The sequence below is a fragment of the Pan troglodytes genome, chromosome 7 (assembly GCF_028858775.2).
Source record: "Pan troglodytes isolate AG18354 chromosome 7, NHGRI_mPanTro3-v2.0_pri, whole genome shotgun sequence".
NCBI classification, from domain to species: domain Eukaryota; kingdom Metazoa; phylum Chordata; class Mammalia; order Primates; family Hominidae; genus Pan; species Pan troglodytes.
In genome coordinates, this window is record NC_072405.2 from 88,635,723 (window position 1) to 88,656,246 (window position 20,524).

The 20,524-nt window shown below is 37.9% G+C and overlaps 1 protein-coding gene across 4 annotated transcripts in view; it reads right to left on the reverse strand.

The window, feature by feature from the left end:
• Positions 1-20,524, reverse strand: part of TPD52 (tumor protein D52) — a 289,903-nt gene that overhangs the window by 108,089 nt on the left and 161,290 nt on the right. For all 4 annotated transcript variants that reach the window (XR_010159618.1, XR_010159617.1, XM_009455541.5 and 1 more), the window contains exon 2: positions 14,105-14,286. Coding sequence is in view for 2 of the 4 variants with exons in the window: in XM_009455541.5 (XP_009453816.1) it covers positions 14,105-14,286 (182 nt within the window). In the remaining 2 variants the exon portion in view is untranslated. The remainder of the gene's footprint in view (positions 1-14,104; positions 14,287-20,524) is intronic.

The following is a 20,524-nucleotide window of genomic DNA, read 5'->3' on the forward strand; positions in this document are numbered from 1 at the left end:
TCCTTCCTGCCATTTTTACCCTCTAAAATTGTATAAAGCACTTCCTAGAAGAATATAGAAAAAGAACAGAGAAGTAGAAGGAGAATCAAGAAAATAAAGGTATGTGACAATTTCTGAGAAGGGAATAGCCAATATTATTGAATAATACAAAGCAGTTAAGCAGAAACTAGTGGGCAGGTAACCAGATGTCCCTGATGAGTTTAAGAGGGTGCTTTCAACAAGTATAATGGTGAGGGCAGAGCCTGGTGGGCTGAACTGATGAATGAACGGAAATTTGGGAATGGGAAAAGTACAATAGCTTTAAGGAGAAACATGCTAAAATGTTTCCAATCTTACCAAACTATCTAGAAAAAATGATAAAGAAAAAATTTAAGGTAAGAAATAGGAAATCCAGGGAGTATTAGCTTGAATCAGTTGAAATTTCAGATACTCAACTATTTTGACGTTAAAAACTGCACTTTTATACGGTTTAAACTAAGGTACAAACTTGATTTCAAGAAAGGAGATAAGGTTATCTTCTAAGGACATAGAAGCAAAGAACAGATGCCTAAGAGTGAAGTAGGTAAAGTAATAAGAAATCTACAAGAAATGAATGAAAGAATTTTAGAGTCCTGAAGTTGAATAATAAGAATAATATACTTGGCAAAGCTAAACTGTTTTTCTAAAAGGATCCTGTTATTTTTACATTTGCATTTCACTTTTAGAAATTTAGCTTTTTTTCTGTAATAGGATGCCTGAACATGAACCCTGCAACATTTCTTCAAGGCAGGCACTCTCACTTAATGTGGTACAAACATAACTGCAGTGATGCTGTTGCCTTTATATTTTGTTTTGTTTTGTTTTGTTTTTGCTGATAAAGGCAGAAGATCAAGGCACTTAGAGCCTAATATGAAGTTGCTATTAATAATCCCAGGTCTACTGTTATTCCACAACCTAATTTCTCATATTTCCAATCCCATGTCACCAAATGCCTACAGAAAAATCACAACATGACCAGGCACAGTGGCTCACACCTGTAATCCCAGCACTTTGGGAGGCTGAGGTGGGTGGATCACCTGAGCTCAAGAGTTCAAGACTAGCCTGGGCAACATGGTAAAACTCCACCTCTACCAAAAACACACACAGACAAAATTAGCCAGGCATGGTGGCAGACACCTGTAGTCCCGGCTACTCAGGAGGCAGAAGCACAAGAATCGCTTGAGCCCAGGAGGTGGAGGTTGCAGTGAGCTGAGATTGCACCACTGCATTCCAACCTGGGTGACAGAGTGAGATCCTGTTTCAAAAATAAATAAATAAAGATAGAATAACCATAACATGTCTAAAACAGAACTCCTGCCCTTTGAACAGTTCTCTACCCCACTTCCCTACGGTTGTGACCTCTATTTTTCTAGTCACCTGGGCCAGAAACCTTTAGCATGAGTTACCGAGTCCTATCAGTCTTTCTCTGAACAGGCTCTTCTAGCTTTCTGTTCCCATCTCTTTCCACTCTAGTCCAGCCTCTAATCACCTCCTGTCTGGATTACAACAGTCTCGGAACTGTCTTATGGTATCCACTCCATCTCACACATCACTACTAATGTCAGCATACAAAAATGCCAATCCCCAAACACCACCATCATAACTTTTCACCCTGAAATTCAGACTTATCTATAAGGATACTAGCCTATCTAGCAAAGCAAATATTTCACCACTCCCTAAAACTTCCATGTCATGGAATCTTGACCACTGTGGTCACTTTAAATGCATACACAGAAAAAGAAAAAGAATAGAATAGAGGAGCAAAGAGAATGGAAACAAAGACAAGAAAGTCACTGTGGGATAGGCGCAGTGGCTCATGCCTGTAATCCTAGCACTCTGGGAGGCCGAGGCGGGCAGATTATGAGGTCAGGAGATTGAGACCATCCTGGCCAACATGGTAAAACCCCGTCTCTACAAAAAAAAATATTCAAAATTAGCTGGGCATGGCGCGCGCCTGTAGTCCCAGCTACTCGGGAGGCTGAGGTAGGAGAATTGCTTGAAGCCCAGAGGTGGAGGTTGCAGTGAGCCAAGATCATGCCGTTGCACTCCAGACAATGGTGACAGAGCAAGACTCCATCTCAAAAAAAAAAAAAAGTAACTGTGGCAAATTCAGCTACAAGGTACAAGATATCCATGGCTGGAGAAAAGCCCTAATGGTAGAGACAGAGGAAAGGGCAGATTTCAGTGATAATTAAGAGGAAAGCTGATGACTGAGTGGATGCAGGAGGAAGGTTGTAATGAAGAGAAATGAGTCTATTCTGACTCTTGGCTTTCTGGGCTATGTGGCTGGATAGAGTGTAATTCAATTAACCAAAATAAAAAATAGTTTGAAATTTGTCTGAAATTAGCAAGGCTCTCTTGCATGAGATAGAAATAACTACTTAAGAAAACGGAGTGTCAGCAGCTTAAAAAAAGAACTTTTGCCATATTTGAATTAATAGAGACAGAAAGAGAAGCAGTATGGACTTTTAAAGCCAAAGCTAGCACTAGGCCTAGCAAAGAGTAGCCACTTGATAAATGTTTACTGAAGTAGCTCAAAGCTGCTAGCAGTTGACTCAATGTATGGATAAGTAAGGAGACAAGAATTTTAGATACCTAGAATCACAGTTGGAAAGAAAAAAATAAAGGTTACCTTGGAAGTATACAGAAAATCTAGGTTTAAGTAGTGTCTAATAATATATTAGAGATGAAAATATTTTTAACACTGAAAACAGAGCAAAGAGAGAAAGATGTTTCCATTTTCTTAAATCTTGCTGTCACATATTTTGTGTTTTTATAGTTACTAAATTTTTGTATTAAAAGTTAAGCTTTGTTCACACACAGAAATCAAATACGTAAAATGCATACACAAACTCTGTACACCTCCCTCTAAAAGGCAAAGCCCAATTCCCTTTCTCTTGAGTATAGGCTGGGCTTTGTGACTCACTTGGTTATTAACCAACAGAATATGGCAGAAGTGACAATGTGTGACTAGGTCATAAAAGGCATCACCACTTCCTCCTTGCTCTCTCTCTCTCTCTCTCTCTCTCTCACTCATCACTTACTATGGGGGAAGTTGCTATGTTGTGAGGGCACTCATGCAGCCCATCAATGGTGAGATTCATGTGCCAAGGAACTGAGGCCTCCTGCCAATAACCAGCACTAACTTGCCAGACATATGAGTGAGCTACCTCAGAAGCAAATCCTCCAGCCCCAGTCAAGCCTTCAGATGATTACAGCCCTGGCTAATATCTTGACTGAACATCATGTGAGACCATGAGCCAGAATCATCTAGCTAAGGCATTCCTGGATTCCTGCCCCACAGCAATTATGTGAGATAATACATGTTTATTGTTTTAAGCCACTAAGTTATGAAGTAATTTGTTACACAGACATAGATAACAGTCACACAAAGCTCATTCTCAATTCTGTGCCATTCCTCATGCCATTTTCCCCAGAGGCGTCCTTTCATTATCCATCCCAACACTCCCTCTCTATCCTTCGGTATCTAACTAAAGTTTCATGTCTTTGGGAGGCACTTTTTTGTCTATGAAACCATCTCAACTTTCATTTCTCTGGCTTCTCCTTTGAAGAAGCCAGATGCTTGACCACATCATTCATTTAGTCATTTATTCATATATTCCTCTGTGTTACTGTGCTATATGTTTATATCTTTCCTCCTAAAGATGAAGATGTCATACAGTTTTTAAAAACTGCATTAAGCACATTATGATTAAGGTACTCAATAAATATTTGCTGATAAAATTAACAAATCTCACACACCCTTATAGACACATACCCTGAAAGTGTAATTTCAGTAAGTAGCATAAAGTAGTGGTTAACAATATAGAGAAGCTACTTTAGCTCACATCTGCATACTTACTAGCTGCTGTCCCTGGGTAAGTTATTTAAAGTATCTCTGTAAGCCTTAGTTTCTTCAGTGTTTTCAAATGAGAATTCTAACAGTATCTTAGAGTAACAACAAGGTTAAAGAAAATAATGCATGCAAACCTCTTAACAAAGTACCTAGCATAGAGTATTCAACAAATGTTAGCTATTACTGTTCTTATAATTAATTACAAATCACAAAATATGTGCTGAAATTCTGAGTCCCTATGAGTCTCTAGATGTTATCAAGTAGCAATCTAAATTAAGACAAAATTCAAAAGAGAACTCAGACCTTCTTTTAAAATAGCTTTTAATTCTTAAAAAATCCACTTGTAGGTCACTAGAACTACAGCCTGAACCAATTGTAGGACTGCAGCCCTGATTCTTTCTCCTCTCTGTCCTATTAAGATATTACCTTCAAAGCTTTTGTGGGAACACTTAATTGCTTGCATTCCTTAACATGCAGCTACCAAAGTAGTTTCCAGATTCACTTTTGACCTTCACAGTCCTGAGAAGGCATATGAGGCAAACTTCCTAGAAATGTAAATTTAGACAATCTCTGGAATGATAGAGCTATACATATGTGAATATGCTACATAAAGCAAATCCATTTTGCATGTCAATTAAAACAGAATCCCATTGAACAATCAATCCAATAGAACAAATCAATCCAAAAGAATTTTGTTATGGCATGTATCCAAACAAGAAAAAACCCCTCCAGTGCTATTCAGTCTGAATTACATGAGTTTCATGAACTTGGAACATCTCTAAGATCATACTTTATAATTTGATCATATTTGAACATATTTTAAGGTTTCCTATTAAAAAGCTAAATATAACGGATGCTCTTCTATCCTAAAAAAGACTGAAGAGATCTGTTAAAGAAAAACTAGTAGAATGATTTTAAATCACCAACCTATATAAAAACATGCATGCTTTTTTAATGTGTTCCATGTCCTCTGCAATAAAATGACCCACTTAATTCAAATTCTTATTTTCTCTTTTCCCCACCAATACACCTTGAAAACTTTAGTTTTTGAAACATCCAACATACATTCCACTCTTTATCTGACCCTACATATCACACAATCTGAAATAGAAACAGATGGGAAAATTAGCTTGTTTATTCCACCTTAGTGTCAAACAAAAGTACAAATAAGATTCAGTGCACGTGCTAGTTACCTTAGAGCTGCCAATCATGCTTGTTTTGAAACCCTTCAATTTTCAGAGCTGTCAATCCTGTGTTTTATGATAGAGAGCCAGCATAGAGATAATGCTTTAAAAGACACAATCCTCATTAACACATTAGTAAACGGACTTTACTTATAAAACTGGACTTGAAGATTTTACAGAAATGTTTACAACTCTTGAAAAATCAAAACTAAAATACAACTTAATGAAATGAAAAGATTTGGAGAATTTGGCTCTTTGACCAAAGCAACAGCATAGTTTAACCACAGGGATTTTATACACATATATACAATATTATATTATAAAAAGAGAATGTTCCTGACTAACACTAATCACAAGTATTATGACCTTGAATGGAAATAAGAGAATAAAACTGATCTACATCCGGGCATTTTAATTTTTGTTTTTAAAGCAGGCAATAATATCAATAACACACTCCCCTTCTCTACCTCCCCAACACAACCCAACTCACTACCCAGTCATTCATGTCCAAAATGAAACATTATTCAAAATTTTTCTCTCTCTCTCACAAACCACAACTATTCAGTCACCAAGACCTGTCTCTTCCACCTCCTAAACTGCTAAATGTGTCTCCTTTCTCCACCCTCAGATTTAATTCATATTCTCATCATTTTTTTCAGCAGCTTCCTTACTAACTGCCCTCTCACATCCTTCTTCCGAAATATGCTCCACACCTCTGCCAGAATGATCTCACTGAAACACAAAGTTGACCCACGTTCCTTGTTACAATATTTTAATGATTCTTTGCTACTTTGAAAATAAAATCCCAATTTTTTAGGACAATATGTAAATTCCTTGAAAATCTGGCTCCTGGTCATCTCCCTACTCTCCCATCACTCCTCCTAAACTTAAGCCAACTAAACCACTTGAATTCCCAGAAGAGGCAGCCTCTCTCTCATTTAAAACTTGTTCAAGCGCTGCTCCTTCACCCAGAAACACTCTCACTTTCGGCACTTAGTATCTCCTACCCATCCTTTGCAACCCAGTTCTATTGTTAGTTCCTCTGGGAAGCGTTCTCTGACACAAACAGATTGAACCATCGATTCCTTCTCCATTCCTGTAGAATACAGTGAACAGAACTTATATGATGTTATATTTATTGGTTTACTTCTCTATTCCCCCGACCAGATCGACTCCCTGGAAGCAGGGATTGTCATTAGTCTGTATGTCACTAGCCTTAAATACACAGGTAGCACATAATAGATGCTCATTAAAAGTTTGGTGACTCAATGAAAAAATCTTATCATGCCCAGTTCGTTTAAAAATAAAATTAATAAAATAAGCAGCTTATTTCTTGAGACTGATAAAATGTTTTACCAGTGCATTACAAGGCATCCAAACTAATCAATGCTATAAAGCAATTCTTTGGGCTTAACAAGAGTTTTAAGAAATTTACTCATTTATTTGCAAATTCACTATAAGAATTGGTACCATCTCAAGCAGGATTTCGGATTGAATAATTCCACCTTATTTTTGCTACTGCCCCTACTGGAGGTGTTAAAGTCTCAACCATGATAAATGTTCATGTCCAAAACACTCGGCACCTTGACTGGTTCAACAAACACTGTTCTGATATGTGACAATCCCTATCAAGGGCATCAGTGAACAGGCAGTCGACACAGGCAAAACTCCAACCCAGTTACACTTCACTTATCAGGAAGTTAGTTATCTGGTGACATCAAGTAGCTACACAGCCCAGTGAGACCTAAACAGAAGGAGTTTAGGAGCTGTCAGAATACATGTTGAAGTCCATACACTAAAGTACCCACACTTTACTCACAGAAGAGGCTGCTAGGTCCTTACTCAAACCCTAGTTGTTCTTATTTTAAGCACAACAAATTTGATGACTGATCTCCCAAGTATAGGCATACTGGAAGAGAAAAATTAGGAGGTCTGAGAAAGCTATAAAAAGCAGACAAGGGCATAACAGCAGTAAAGGAGAGAGAACATAAAACTGCAGAACTAGAGGGTTATATGGTTATGCAGCAATAATTCTGTATATTTTTATTATGATACAATATAGAAATTAATGTTTATAATTATGACCCTGGGTCATCAAAAGCAAAAACAAAAAAAGGTTCAATTATTTTAGGTCTAACAAGGTTCAAAGAAAGTATATAATACATTTTATTAAAAGAACCAATAAACAATTAAAAATTAAGTATATTAGGTATAAATAGCCAATTTTCTATTATTTACACAATAAACTTTTTTGAAATACATCATTCCCAAATAACATGAGGCATACTGATATTAACCAGGTCCTGTGACTAGAGGTCTTACCACAATTATGATACAGATCCATTACAAAACAAAGCCTAGACCTGATAGTTATTAGCTTATTGGGGGTTACACTATTCAAACTTACCATACTATTTCTTAGTCTGTTCGATCTGAATAACAAAACACCATAAATGAGGGTCTCTTATAAACAGCAGAAACTTCTTTCTCATAGTTCTAGAGGCTGGAAGTCCAAGATCAAGGCACAAGCATATTTAGTGTCATGAAGACCTGGTTCTGGTTCATAGATTAACTAACTAGCCAATTCACTAATCCCACTCATGAGGGCAGAATCCTCATGACCTAAGTACCTCCCAAAAGCCCAGCCTCCTAACTACATCACACTGGTGATTATGTTCCAACAAATGAATTCTGCAGGGACACAAACATTCAGACCACAGCAACAACGGACACCATAACCAAAGATATAACAGACTACCAATCATTTTTTAACAGACCTCCACAGAGCTTCACTGCCACACTGCCTTCAGGGTCCCTGACATGAAACTGCTTCATATGTAAGACTGTTTTAGGAAGTCTTTATGATGCTTGAGTTACTATATATTGTATGATTTAGAGTGAAGCACAGCGGAGTAAAAAGAAAATTTGGATATACACAGCCCTAGATTTGAATCCCTGCTTTGTTAATCCCTAGTTGCGTGACTGCAGCACATTATTTATGCTCAGAGACTCATTTTCTTCATTTGGGAAATGGGGATAATACCTACTATCTATGTTTGTTGTGAAGAATATATAACACAATATACATAAAATACCAGTGTAGGTTTTTAAAAAGCTGTTAAGATTATCAGAAGGAAATCAGATGGAATATAGAAAGGAAACAATCAAGTCTGTGAAATTGTTTGCTGCATTAATACGACAGAAAAAAATGTCTAAAAACAAGGGTATACAGGTTCCCATGATGGGAAAAGTGCTCTGTATTTTTAAATTACCATACAAGCCCTCTGACTCATAGAAAGGTTCATGGTAAATTAGGTTAAAGACTCATTAAAAAAGTATACATGTACACGCAAAAATATTAACTTAAAGCAGATTAATGCAAATATTCTAATATGGGGCCAAGGCGTTCTCTCTCAGTAGGGGGTCCACTCACTGAAGCTCTGCTCTTCCTCACATAACAATACCCACACTGCAAGGTCTGTGACTGCCAGGGCCGGTCATGTGAAAGTAGAACAAGAACAGAAAGGCAATTGGAAAGCAATACCTTTCACGTTTTTATAATTTTTGTTTCAATCTACAGTTTTCTTGCACAATCTAATTCAATAGCAACTTCTTAAAAACAAAAAACTCTCTCCTTTCTGATTCAAGCAGCAGAGACGGGGAAAAAAAACAAAAAAACCAAAGTTTTCTGTTATGGAGTCTTTCTAAAACATTAAAGTTAGCATTCATAAGAACAAAAACCCTTTCTGTATTCAAATTTTATTAATTTGTACAATATTCAAGTAAATTTCTTAATATAAACATGTTCTGAAATGAGTACAACTAGGCCGGGCATGGTGGCTTATGCCTGTAATCCCAGCACTTTGGGAGGCTGAGACGGGCGGATCACTTGACGCCAGGAGTTCAAGACCAGCCTGGCCAACACGGCAAAACCTGTCTCCACCAAAAATACAAAAATTAGCTGAGCATGGTGGCACATGCCTGTAATCCCAGCTACTCAGGAGGCTGAGGCACAAGAATTGCTTGAACCTGGGAGGCAGAAGTTGCAATGAGCTGAAATCATGCCACTGCACTCCAGCCTGGGCGACAGAACAAGACTCTGTCTCAAAAAAAAAAAAAAAAAAAAGAAAGAAACAAGCACAACTGAGCTTTTGCTAAACATATACCTCAACTGGAAGAAACCAAAGTGCCTAGGTATAGTACAGGACTACTAATTTCTAATGTTCCATGTGGTGTTGGTATCTGTCAGTGGGCTTTACAAAAGAAAAAGATGATGTCAATTGATTTGATAAATCAGTTATTAAATGATAACTTCCAAAGAAGTTAATGCCATTCTGAGTCATTCTGATTCGTCATATGTGATTTCTGACTTCAAGTCATAAGCTGATTTAAAAGAAAAATATAATAATTATGACTTTTGAGGCTGGTACTATAAGGTCCCATGCATGTCTCAAAATCTCTAAATATACGTATGTCTATTTTGCAACTCACTCTAAGTAGATCAAATTACTATTGTTCATGCTTAAGTACTATAGCTTAGATTCTGAATGCTACTATTAAGGTCATGTCTTTCTAAAATTAGTTTCTTCCTTTCCAAGTGTTTTTCAAACTTTTCTTATTTACAGTAGAAATACTCACCACACACATTAAACAAAATTGTCCCAGAGCTATAATACATAAAACAGATAAATGCAGGGCTGCTCTGAAAGTAGGGCCCAACTGCCCCTTTATCCCCAATAAGCAATATCTTATGCTTTTCTGCAAAACTCTAGGGTGTTTTGGTACAAAGACTAAAAACTGCTCCTTTAAACTATAATCAAAAATGAACATTAAAACAAAAGTTATAGAACTTAAAAGGCTATTATTTAGCTAATTAGAATATTCATTAATCAAAATATTTTCTGATCCCTATTAGTTGTTATAAGTCTGAAATGCCAAACTTACTTATTAAAAGAAACAATAAAAAATTAAAACATTTGGCTAAACTGGATATTTCAATTAGTTATTTTTCATTGTATTTAATTAATCTTTAAACTGTCCTAAAGTAGCATTATTCAACTACACAAAAGTCTGTATGAAGAGAAGAAAATAGTTCTCTAAAAGGATCAAAAAAAAAGGCAGGCTGATGAATGATGAACAGATTATGTAAATATTTCTCTTATTTATAACAATTTAAAATGTACCAAAGCAGGAGGCTCTGCTATTATGGAGATTCAGCCTCCTAGAATCTGCTCAGTCAGAGGCCTCACAGTATAACTGCAGAGAACACGTGTCCAGCCCAATAAGCTGTTCTACCTCGTCATATAATCTAAACGTACAGGTACAAAAAGGGGAAGACCACAAACAACTGAGCTGGATCTCATTACTTCCTTGTTCAGTGATAAAGACAACAGGCAAACATTTGAATAAAGTAGGTTCTTACCCACAAATTTTGTTTTAGATATAAGTAGGAGTAATCAGTAACCAAAATAGTAATTATGCTGACCTGACAATTCTCAACAATATTTTCAAAGCATAAGTGATAGATCCCTATAAGAAACCTAGAGAAGGGTTTTGGAAAGAACCTAGGCATTTCTACGTGTACAAATGAAGATCTAATAATCATTCTGTGAAGAGTATAAACCTTCATTTCATGACAGATTAAAAATTGGAGAACATGAAATTTGCTATGTTAAAAAGTTTCTCTCCAAAAAACAATGTATGTCGATAAAGAGCTGGAGTTGTTATCTACATAGCCGTAAGGGTATGTACATAGGATATGCAGGTAGAGAAAATAAGTAATCAAACTACTGATGTTAAACCTTGGCTGAAGATTGGGCACAGTTAGAAATAACATTATCAGTCTGTAGGACCAAAGAGGAAGCTGAAGAGAGAGAGCTTCAGAGATAGCTGAAGCCTTGACTCTTATCTTTTTTTTTTAAAGGCACTTTGATGACATTTCAGACTTACAGAACTAGAACTAGAAGTCAAAGGCCTTTTTTGACTACTGTTATTTTCCACTCACCAGGCACTCTGTCACCATATTATCCATTTTTACTTATGTAATTACCAATATTTTAAATTGATTCATGTACTTGTTTACTATCTATGCCTCCTTCCCCCATTTGCATATGCACTTCAAGAGAGCAGAGAACTAGTCTGTCTGGTTTACCAGTCTTTACAACAGTACCTGGCAAATTGAAGAGGTCTAGTAAGTATTTGTTGAATGAATGAGTGAATGAATGAATGAATGAACAAATCAACTCCTGTAGCACTTTGGCTTCTCCCTCTTGATGATCCTCATTCATGAATGTATTTATTTTGTGACTCCTTTGAAGTTTAAATGGGTATTTCTGGTAAGAGTAACTGGATATTAAGCAGGTGGTTTCATGGAAGCAGGAATAGAGAAATTACTACAGATAACTACAGAACAAAGAGATGTAGGCATATAACTCTCCTAAGTACCTTTAAAAAGACTCTAATATAGTGACTGCTCCAAAGACTAGAGAATTTACTTGCAAAATTACTAAGAGCCACCCCCTCTCCCCTCAAAAAGCTTTTATGACTGCTTCATTGGGGGGAGAACAGACAGAGATGGAGGTTTCAAGAAAATAATTTATATAATAGAATGTGTGCATATGTGGTATATATTTAGTTTTAAATAAAAAATTAAGATTTAATAAATGTTGTAATAGATGCCAGTATTTAACCATTTAAAGCCATACTACACATAAAACAAATTCAAATCAGACTATACTACTCATTAGAAAACTAATCGCAAATCTGATACTTAAAAATCTGTGACTTAAAGCCAAGCATGGTGGTACATGTCTGTAAGTCCCTGCTACTCAGGAGGCTGAGATGGGAGGATTGCTTGAGCCCAGGAGTTCAAGTCCAGCTGGGGCAATTTAATTCTAGATCTCTAAGGCATTCTGAATATATTATGTTCAAGAATATAACATAATCACAAAAGTGATGTTTTAAATTTTTAATTCAATGAGAAAAAAGAACAGTGCCGACAAAAGAATATCCCCAAAGAAATAAATATCCATGAAAGAGATATGATTAACAGAATTCCATTCTCACATATAAAAAAAGTATATGACTAGTATTTGTAATTTATAATAAACTTGACTAAGCAGTTGAATATCTGCTGAGAAATATCTTAGCAGAGTTGTCATAAAATAGATCTTTTTATAAAGTCAATACCTGATTCTCCAGTTGCATGTTAGGTCAGCTTGTAAGAATAAGACAGGCACTGTGATGGACAGCATCCATGGTAGATGATCAATTGTAAGGAGGGGACTAAGGATTTCTTTGTGTAAAATAAAACAGCACTTGATTTTATAATTACTATATATTTTCTACTAATGAAAAAATGATCTGCTACAGCTTCTGCTGATAGTACCTAAGAGCTGAGGATACCTCTCTTAAAGGGTAACTTTTGTATCACATATCTTTTTACTTGCCTCCTTCATAAACCCTTCTTAAAAGGAATTCTTGAGGGATGTCATCATTAGGTCACCAGGATTTTAGTAATAACAATGCAATGAAAATAACAATAACAACAGTAGCATTTGTTTACCATATGCCAATCACTTTTCTAAATTTTTAGACACAATAACTAATTGAATTCCTTCAGTAGCCGTTTACATAACAGATACTGATTACAGTATTAAAATCTGGATTGACAGACACATCCTACTTAGAAATTTCCTTGAGTCTCCCTACTTTTGAACTAAGCTTGTATGATATTTGATACACCAATTCAAGTCATGCTCAAGCCATTCCTCTCATGCCAGGGAGCACAGTCTTTCAGTTGACACCTGGTTTACACCACTCATCTTGTTAAAACACTGTTCAGCTTCTGGTTATCTAAGGTAGAGGTGTGCTGCAGCCAGCTAATACCAGCTTGTGAGAAGCACTGTGCACACATCTTCCCAACTCTGCATTTGGTGACATCATGTTGGTGACTTGACATTGGCCATGCTGGGAGTATTTCACATTACAGAAATTGGGGCTTTTTTTTTTTAATCAACTAGTTGTTAAATATTTACTCATATATCATTAATCTGAGGAAATGTGTATTCTGTTAAGTTTGTCAGACCCTATTCAGATTCAGGTAGAACAAGCTTATGTCTCTAAATTGGGTAAGACCAATTATCAACGGCATCTTTAGATATCCAGCTCTCAGGAGAGAGGCAACTCGTTCTCATAATTGCTCTCCTAGGTCTACAGTAGACTCTTCGCCTTTCATTTCCACAATATGACCAATTTTTATATGCCAAAAACTTCTTAAACACTGTAATTCATCCTATCTAAAATACCATTGATTACTAGATTCACTATTGTTTTATATATGATTAAAAAAAAAATACTGCCAGTTAATTTAATATACTGTCAACTGTAACATGCATCCTGATATCAAAAATAGTGAAAAGTAAAAAATGCACATTAGAAATTGATGGGGAAAAAAAATCACTTCTATCTCGTTTACTATTGTTCTATTGTTTTCCCATCTCAGAATCTTAGTTCAACCTCTCCTTGACTCTTGATATTCCACTCCTAGATCTCCCACCTTAGTGCTTTCTCCAGTGCATATTTATATTCATAAATATTTTTACCGACATAAACTACAACAGAACGAACTCTATTTATTAGGAAAAATAATCCTAAAAATAGATGCAAAATAATAAGAAAAGAAAGGAGAAGTGGAAAGAGACTATGGAACAGAGAGAAGGGACAAAAAAATGGTTCCAGGCAAAATAGCCTAAGCAACATGCATTATTACAAAGTTGGTTTTAAGTTTATGGTGTGGAGTGGCTTATTATCAGGATGAACGTTCAAGTCTTCCCAACAACTGCTCTCACTGCTTTGAGACGATATGAGTCTGGCCTGACATGACCAACAAGTATTTTTAAAGCACTTCAGACTTTACTGCAGCATTATCAAGACAAATAAATATGTCTTCTGTCTTTTCAAAAAATCACCTTTCATTCAACAATACTTTTGCGCTATTGCAACTTTTATGAATACTCTTAAGGTACTTGGAAATGATTTTACTTACTCTCCATCCACTTCTGGTCTTCTACATACACAATGAAACTTTCCACCAAAATCTATGTAAAGATCATTCCCCACAATATGAAAGATCCGTCCAATGACCAGTTTATCCTTTGCAGGTCCCATCTGTGTAAGAGGAGAACGTCTCAGCATAGATGCAAAGGATTCCACATTTTTTGGAGAACCCTAAATATGAAAAGAGATATTTATATACATATAACTCAACATGAAGGTATAATAAAGTCTTAAAGAAATGTTCTTAAAGTCAATTGTTGTAGCAATAATTTTAAAATATATGCGGAATTTTGCTTTAAAATGCAAGTTATGCTCTTCAACTTCCTCTTCCATCCTTTCCTTCCTGAAGAGGAGCTAAAGAAAGTAGGCATCAAGGTGGAGCGCAGTGGCTCACGCCTGTTATCCCAGCACTTTGGGAGGCCGAGGCAGGTGGATCACCTGAGGTCGGGAGTTCTAAGCCTGACCAACATAGAGAAACCCTGTCTCTACTAAAAATACAAAATTAGGGGTTCCAAGATGGCCGAATAGGAACAGCTCCAGTCTACAGCTCCTAGCGTGAGTGACCCAGAAGACGGGTGATTTCTGCATTTCCAACTGAGGTACCGGGTTCATTTCACTGGTGCTTGTCGGACAGCGGGTGCAGGGCAGTGGGTGCAGCCCACCGAGTGTAAGCCGAAGCAGGGCCTCACCCAGAAAGCGCAAGGGGTCAGGGAATTCCCTTTCCTAGCCAAGGGAAGCTGTGACAGACGGCACCTGGAAAATCGGGTCACTCCCACCTTAATACTGCGCTTTTCCAATGGTCTTAGCCAACGGCACACCAGGAGACTACATCCCACGCCTGGCTCAGAGGGTCCCATGCCCATGGAGCCTCGCTCATTGCTAGCACAGCAGTCTGAGATAGAACTGCAAGGCAGCAACGAGGCTGGGGGAGGGGCGCCCACCATTGCCAAGGCTTGAGTAGGTAAACAAAGCAGCCAGGAAGCTCCAACTGGGTGGAGCCCACCAAAGCTCAAGGAGGCCTGCCTGCCTCTGTAGACCCCACCTCTGGGGGCAGGGCATAGCCGAACAAAAGGCAGCAAAAATCTCTGTAGACGTAAATGTCCCTGTCTGACAGCTTTGAAGAGAGTAGTGGTTCTCCCAGCACTGAGTTTGAGATATGAGAACAGACAGACTGCCTCCTCAAGTGGGTCCCTGACCCCCGAGTAGCCTAACTGGGAGGCACCCCCCAGTAGGGGCAGACTGACACCTCACACAGCCGGGTACCCCTCTGAGACGAGGCTTCCAGAGGAACAATCAGGCAGCAACATTTGCTGTTCATCAGTATTCGCTGTTCTGCAGCCTCTGCTGCTGATACCCAGGCAAACAGGGTCTGGAGTGGATCTCCAGCAAACTCCAACAGACCTGCAGCTGAGGGTCCTGCCTGTTAGAAGGAAAACTAACAAACAGAAAGGACATCCACACCAAAACTCCATCTGTACGTCACCATCATCAAAGACCAAAGGTAGATAAAACAACAAAGATGGGGAAAAAATAGAGCAGAAAAGCTGAAAATTCTAAAAATCAGAGTGCCTCTCCCCCTCCAAAGGAATGCAGCTCCTTGCCAGCAATGGAACAAAGCTGGACAGAGAATGACTTTGATGACTTGAGAGAAGAAGGCTTCAGACGATCAAACTTCCCTAAGCTAAAGAAGGAAGTTAGAACCCATCGCAAAGAAGCTAAAAACCTTGAAAAAAGATTAGACAAATGGCTAACTAGAATAACCATTGCAGAGAAGTCCTTAAATGACCTGATGGAGCTGAAAACCATGGCACAAGAACTACGTGACGAATGCACAAGCTTCAGTAGCTGATTCGATCAACTGGAAGAAAGGGTATCAGTAATTGAAGATCAAATTAATGAAAGGAAGTGAGAAGAGAAGTTTAGAGGAAAAAAAGTAAAAAGAAATGAACAAAGCCTCCAAGAAATATGGGACTATGTGAAAAGACCAAATCTAGGTCTGATTGGTGTACCCGAAAGTGACGGGGAGAATGGAACCAAGTTGGAAAGCACTCTTCAGGATATTATCCAGGAGAACATCCCCAATCTAGCAAGGCAGGCCAAAATTCAAATTCAGGAAATACAGAGAACGCCACAAAGATACTCCTCGAGAAGAGCAACTCCAAGACACACAATTATCAGATTCACCAAAGTTGAAATGAAGGAAAAAATGTTAAGGGCAGACGGAGAGAAAGGTCAGGTTACCCACAAAGGGAAGCCCATCAGACTAACAGCGGATCTCTCGGCAGAAACTCTACAAGCCAGACGAGAGTGGGGGCCAATATTCAACATTCTTAAAGAAAAGAATTTTCAACCCAGAATTTCATATCCAGCCAAACTAAGCTTCATAAGTGAAGGAGAAATAAAATCCTTTACAGACAAGCAAATGCTGAGAGATTTTGTCACCACCAGGCCTGCCCTAAAAAAGCTCCTGAAGGAAGCACTAAACATGGAAAGGAACAACCAGTACCAGACACTGCAAAAACATGCCAAATTGTGGACCATCAATGCTAGGAAGAAACTGCATCAACTAACAAGCAAAACAACCAGCTAACATCATAATGACAGGATCAAATTCACACATAACAATATTAACCTTAAATGTAAATGGGCTACATGCTCCAATTAAAAGACACAGACTGGCAAATTGGATAAAGAGTCAAGACCCATCAGTGTGCTGTATTCAGGAGACCCATCTCACGTGCAGAGACACACATAGGCTCAAAATAAAGGGATGGAGGAAGATCTACCAAGCAAATGGAAAACAAAAAAAGGCAGGGGTTGCAATCCTAGTCTCTGATAAAACAGACTTTAAACCAACAAAGATCAAAAGAGATAAAGAAGGCCAGTACTTAATGGTAAAGGGATCAATTCAACAAGAAGAGCTAACTATCCTAAATATATATGCACCCCCAATACAGGAGCACCCAGATTCATAAAGCAAGTCCTTAGAGACTTACAAAGAGACTTAGACTCCCACATAATAATAATGGGAGACTTTAACACCCCACTGTCAACATTAGACAGATTAATAAGACAGAAAGTTAACAAGGATATCCAGGAATTGAACTCAGCTCCACACCAAGTGGATCTAATAGACATCTACGGAACTCCCCAACCAAAATCAACAGAATATTCATTCTTCTCAGCACCACATCACACTTATTCCAAAGTTGACCACGTAGTTGGAAGTAAAGCACTCCTCAGCAAATGTAGAACAGAAATGATAACAAACTGTCTCTCAGACCACAGTGCAATCAAACTAGAACTCAGGATTAAGAAACTCACTCAAAACCGCTCAACTACATGGAAACTGAACAACCTGCTCCTGAATGACTACTGGGTACATAACGAAATGAATGCAGAAATAACTAAGATCAGAGCAGAAGTGAAGGAGACAGAGACACAAAAAAACCTTCAAATAATCAATGAATCCAGGAGCTGGTTTTTTGAAAGGATCAACAAAATTGATAGACCGCTAGCAAGGCTAATAAAGAAGAAAAGAGAGAAGAATCAAACAGACGCAATAAAAAATGATAAAGGGGATATCACCACCGATCCCACAGAAATACAAACTACCATCAGAGAATACTATAAACACCTCTACGCAAATAAACTAGAAAATCTAGAAGAAATGGATAAATTCCTCGACACATACACCCTCCCAAGACTAAACCAGGAAGAAGTTGAATCCCTGAATAGACCAATAACAGGCTCTGAAATTGAGGCAATAATCAATAGCCTACCAACCAAAAAAAGTCCAGGAACAGACGGATTCACAGCTGAATTCTACCAGAGGTACAAGGAGGAGCTGGTACCATTCCTTCTGAAACTATTCCAATCCATAGAAAAAGAGGGAATCCTCCCTAACTCATTTTATGAGGCCAGCATCATCCTGATACCAAAGCCTGGCAGAGACACAACAAAAAAGAATTTTAGACCAATATCCTTGATGAACATCGATGCAAAAATCCTCAATAAAATACTGGTAAACCAAATCCAGCAGCACATCAAAAAGCTTATCCACCATGATCAAGTGGGCTTCATTCCTGGGATGCAAGGCTGGTTCAACATATGCAAATCAATAAATGTAATCCAGCATATAAACAGAACCAAAGACAAAAACCACTTGATTATCTCAATAGATGCAGAAAAGGCCTTTGACAAAATTCAACAGCCCTTCATGCTAAAAACTCTCAAGCAATTAGGTATTGATGGGACGTATCTCAAAATAATAAGAGCTATTTATGACAAACCCACAGCCAATATCATACTGAATGGGCAAAAACTGGAAGCATTCCCTTTAAAAACTGGTGCAAGACAGGGATGCCCTCTCTCACCACTCTTATTCAACACAGTGTTGGAAGTTCTAGCCAGGAAAATCAGGCAGGAGAAAGAAATAAAGGGTATTCAATTAGGAAAAGAGGAAGTCAAATTGTCCCTGTTTGCAGATGACATGATTGTATATTTAGAAAACCCCATCATCTCAGCCCAAAATCTCCTTAAGCTGATAAGAAACTTCAGCAAAGTCTCAGGATACAAAATCAATGTGCAAAAATCACAAGCATTCTTATACAACAATAACAGACAAACAGAGAGCCAAATCATAAGTGAACTCCCATTCACAATTGCTTCAAAGAGAATAAAATACCTAGGAATCCAACTTACAAGAGACGTGAAGGACCTCTTCAAGGAGAACTACAAACCACTGCTCAACGAAATAAAAGAGGATACAAACAAATGGAAGAACATTCCATGCTCATGAATAGAAAGAATCAATATCATGAAAATGGCCATACTGCCCAAGGTAATTTATGGATCCAATGCCATCCCCATCAAGCTACCAATGACTTTCTTCACAGAATTGGAAAAAACTACTTTCAAGTTCATATGGAACCAAAAAAGAGCCCGTATTGCCAAGTCAATCCTAAGCCAAAAGAACAAAGCTAGAGGCATCAAGCTACCTGACTTCAAACTATACTACAAGGCTACAGTAACCAAAACAGCATGATACTGGTACCAAAACAGAGATATACACCAATGGAACAGAATGGAGCCCTCAGAAATAAAGCCGTGTATCTACAACTATCTGATCTTTGACAAACCTGACAAAAACAAGAAATGGGGAAAGGATTCCCTATTTAATAAATGGTGCTGGGAAAACTGGCTAGCCATATGGAGAAAGCTGAAACTGGATCCCTTTCTTACACCTTATACAAAAATTAATTCAAGATGGATTCAAGACTTAAATGTTAGACCTAAAACCATAAAAACCCTAGAAGAAAACCTAAGCAATACCATTCAGGACAAAGGCATGGGCAAGGACTTCATGTCTAAAACACCAAAAGCAATGGCAACAAAAGCCAAAATTGACAAATGGGATCTAATTAAACTAAAGAGCTTCTGCACAGCCAAAGAAACTACCATCAGAGTGAACAGGCAACCTACACAATGGGAGAAAATTTTTGCAATCTACTCAAGGATATGAACAGACACTTCTCAAAAGAAGACATTTATGCAGCTAACAGACATATGAAAAAATGCTCATCATCACTGGCCATCAGAGAAATGCTAATCAAAACCACAATAAGATACCATCTCACACCAGTTAGAATGGCAATCATTAAAAGTCAGGAAACAACAGGTGCTGGAGAGGATGTGGAGAAATAGGAACACTTTTACACTGTTGGTGGGACTGTAAACTAGTTCAACCATTGTGGAAGACAGTGTGGCGATTCCTCAGGGATCTAGAACTAGAAATACCATTTGACCCAGCCATCCCATTATTGGGTATATACCCAGAGGATTATAAATCATGCTGTTATAAAGACACATGCACACATATGTTTACTGCGGCACTATTCACAATAGCAAAGACTTGGAACCAACCCAAATGTCCATCAATGATAGACTGGATTAAGAAAATGTGGCACATATACACCATGGAATACTATGCAGCCATAAAAAAGGATGAGTTCATGTCCTTTGTAGGGACACGGATGAAGCTGGAAACCATCATTCTCAGCAAACTATTGCAAGGACAAAAAAACCAAACACCTCAAGTTCTTACTCATAGGTGGGAATTGAACAGTGAGAACACCTGGACACAGGAAGGGGAACATCACACAGCGGGGCTTGCCGTGGGGTTGGGGGAGAGGGGAGGGATAGCATTAGGAGAAATACCTAATGTAAATGACGAGTTAATGGGTGCAGCACACCAACATGGCACATGTATACATATGTAACAAACCTGCACGTTGTGCACATGTACCCTAGAATCTAAAGTATAATAAAAAATAAATAAATAAATAAATAAATAAATAAATAAATAAAAATAAAAATACAAAATTAGCCAGGCATCATGGTGCATGCC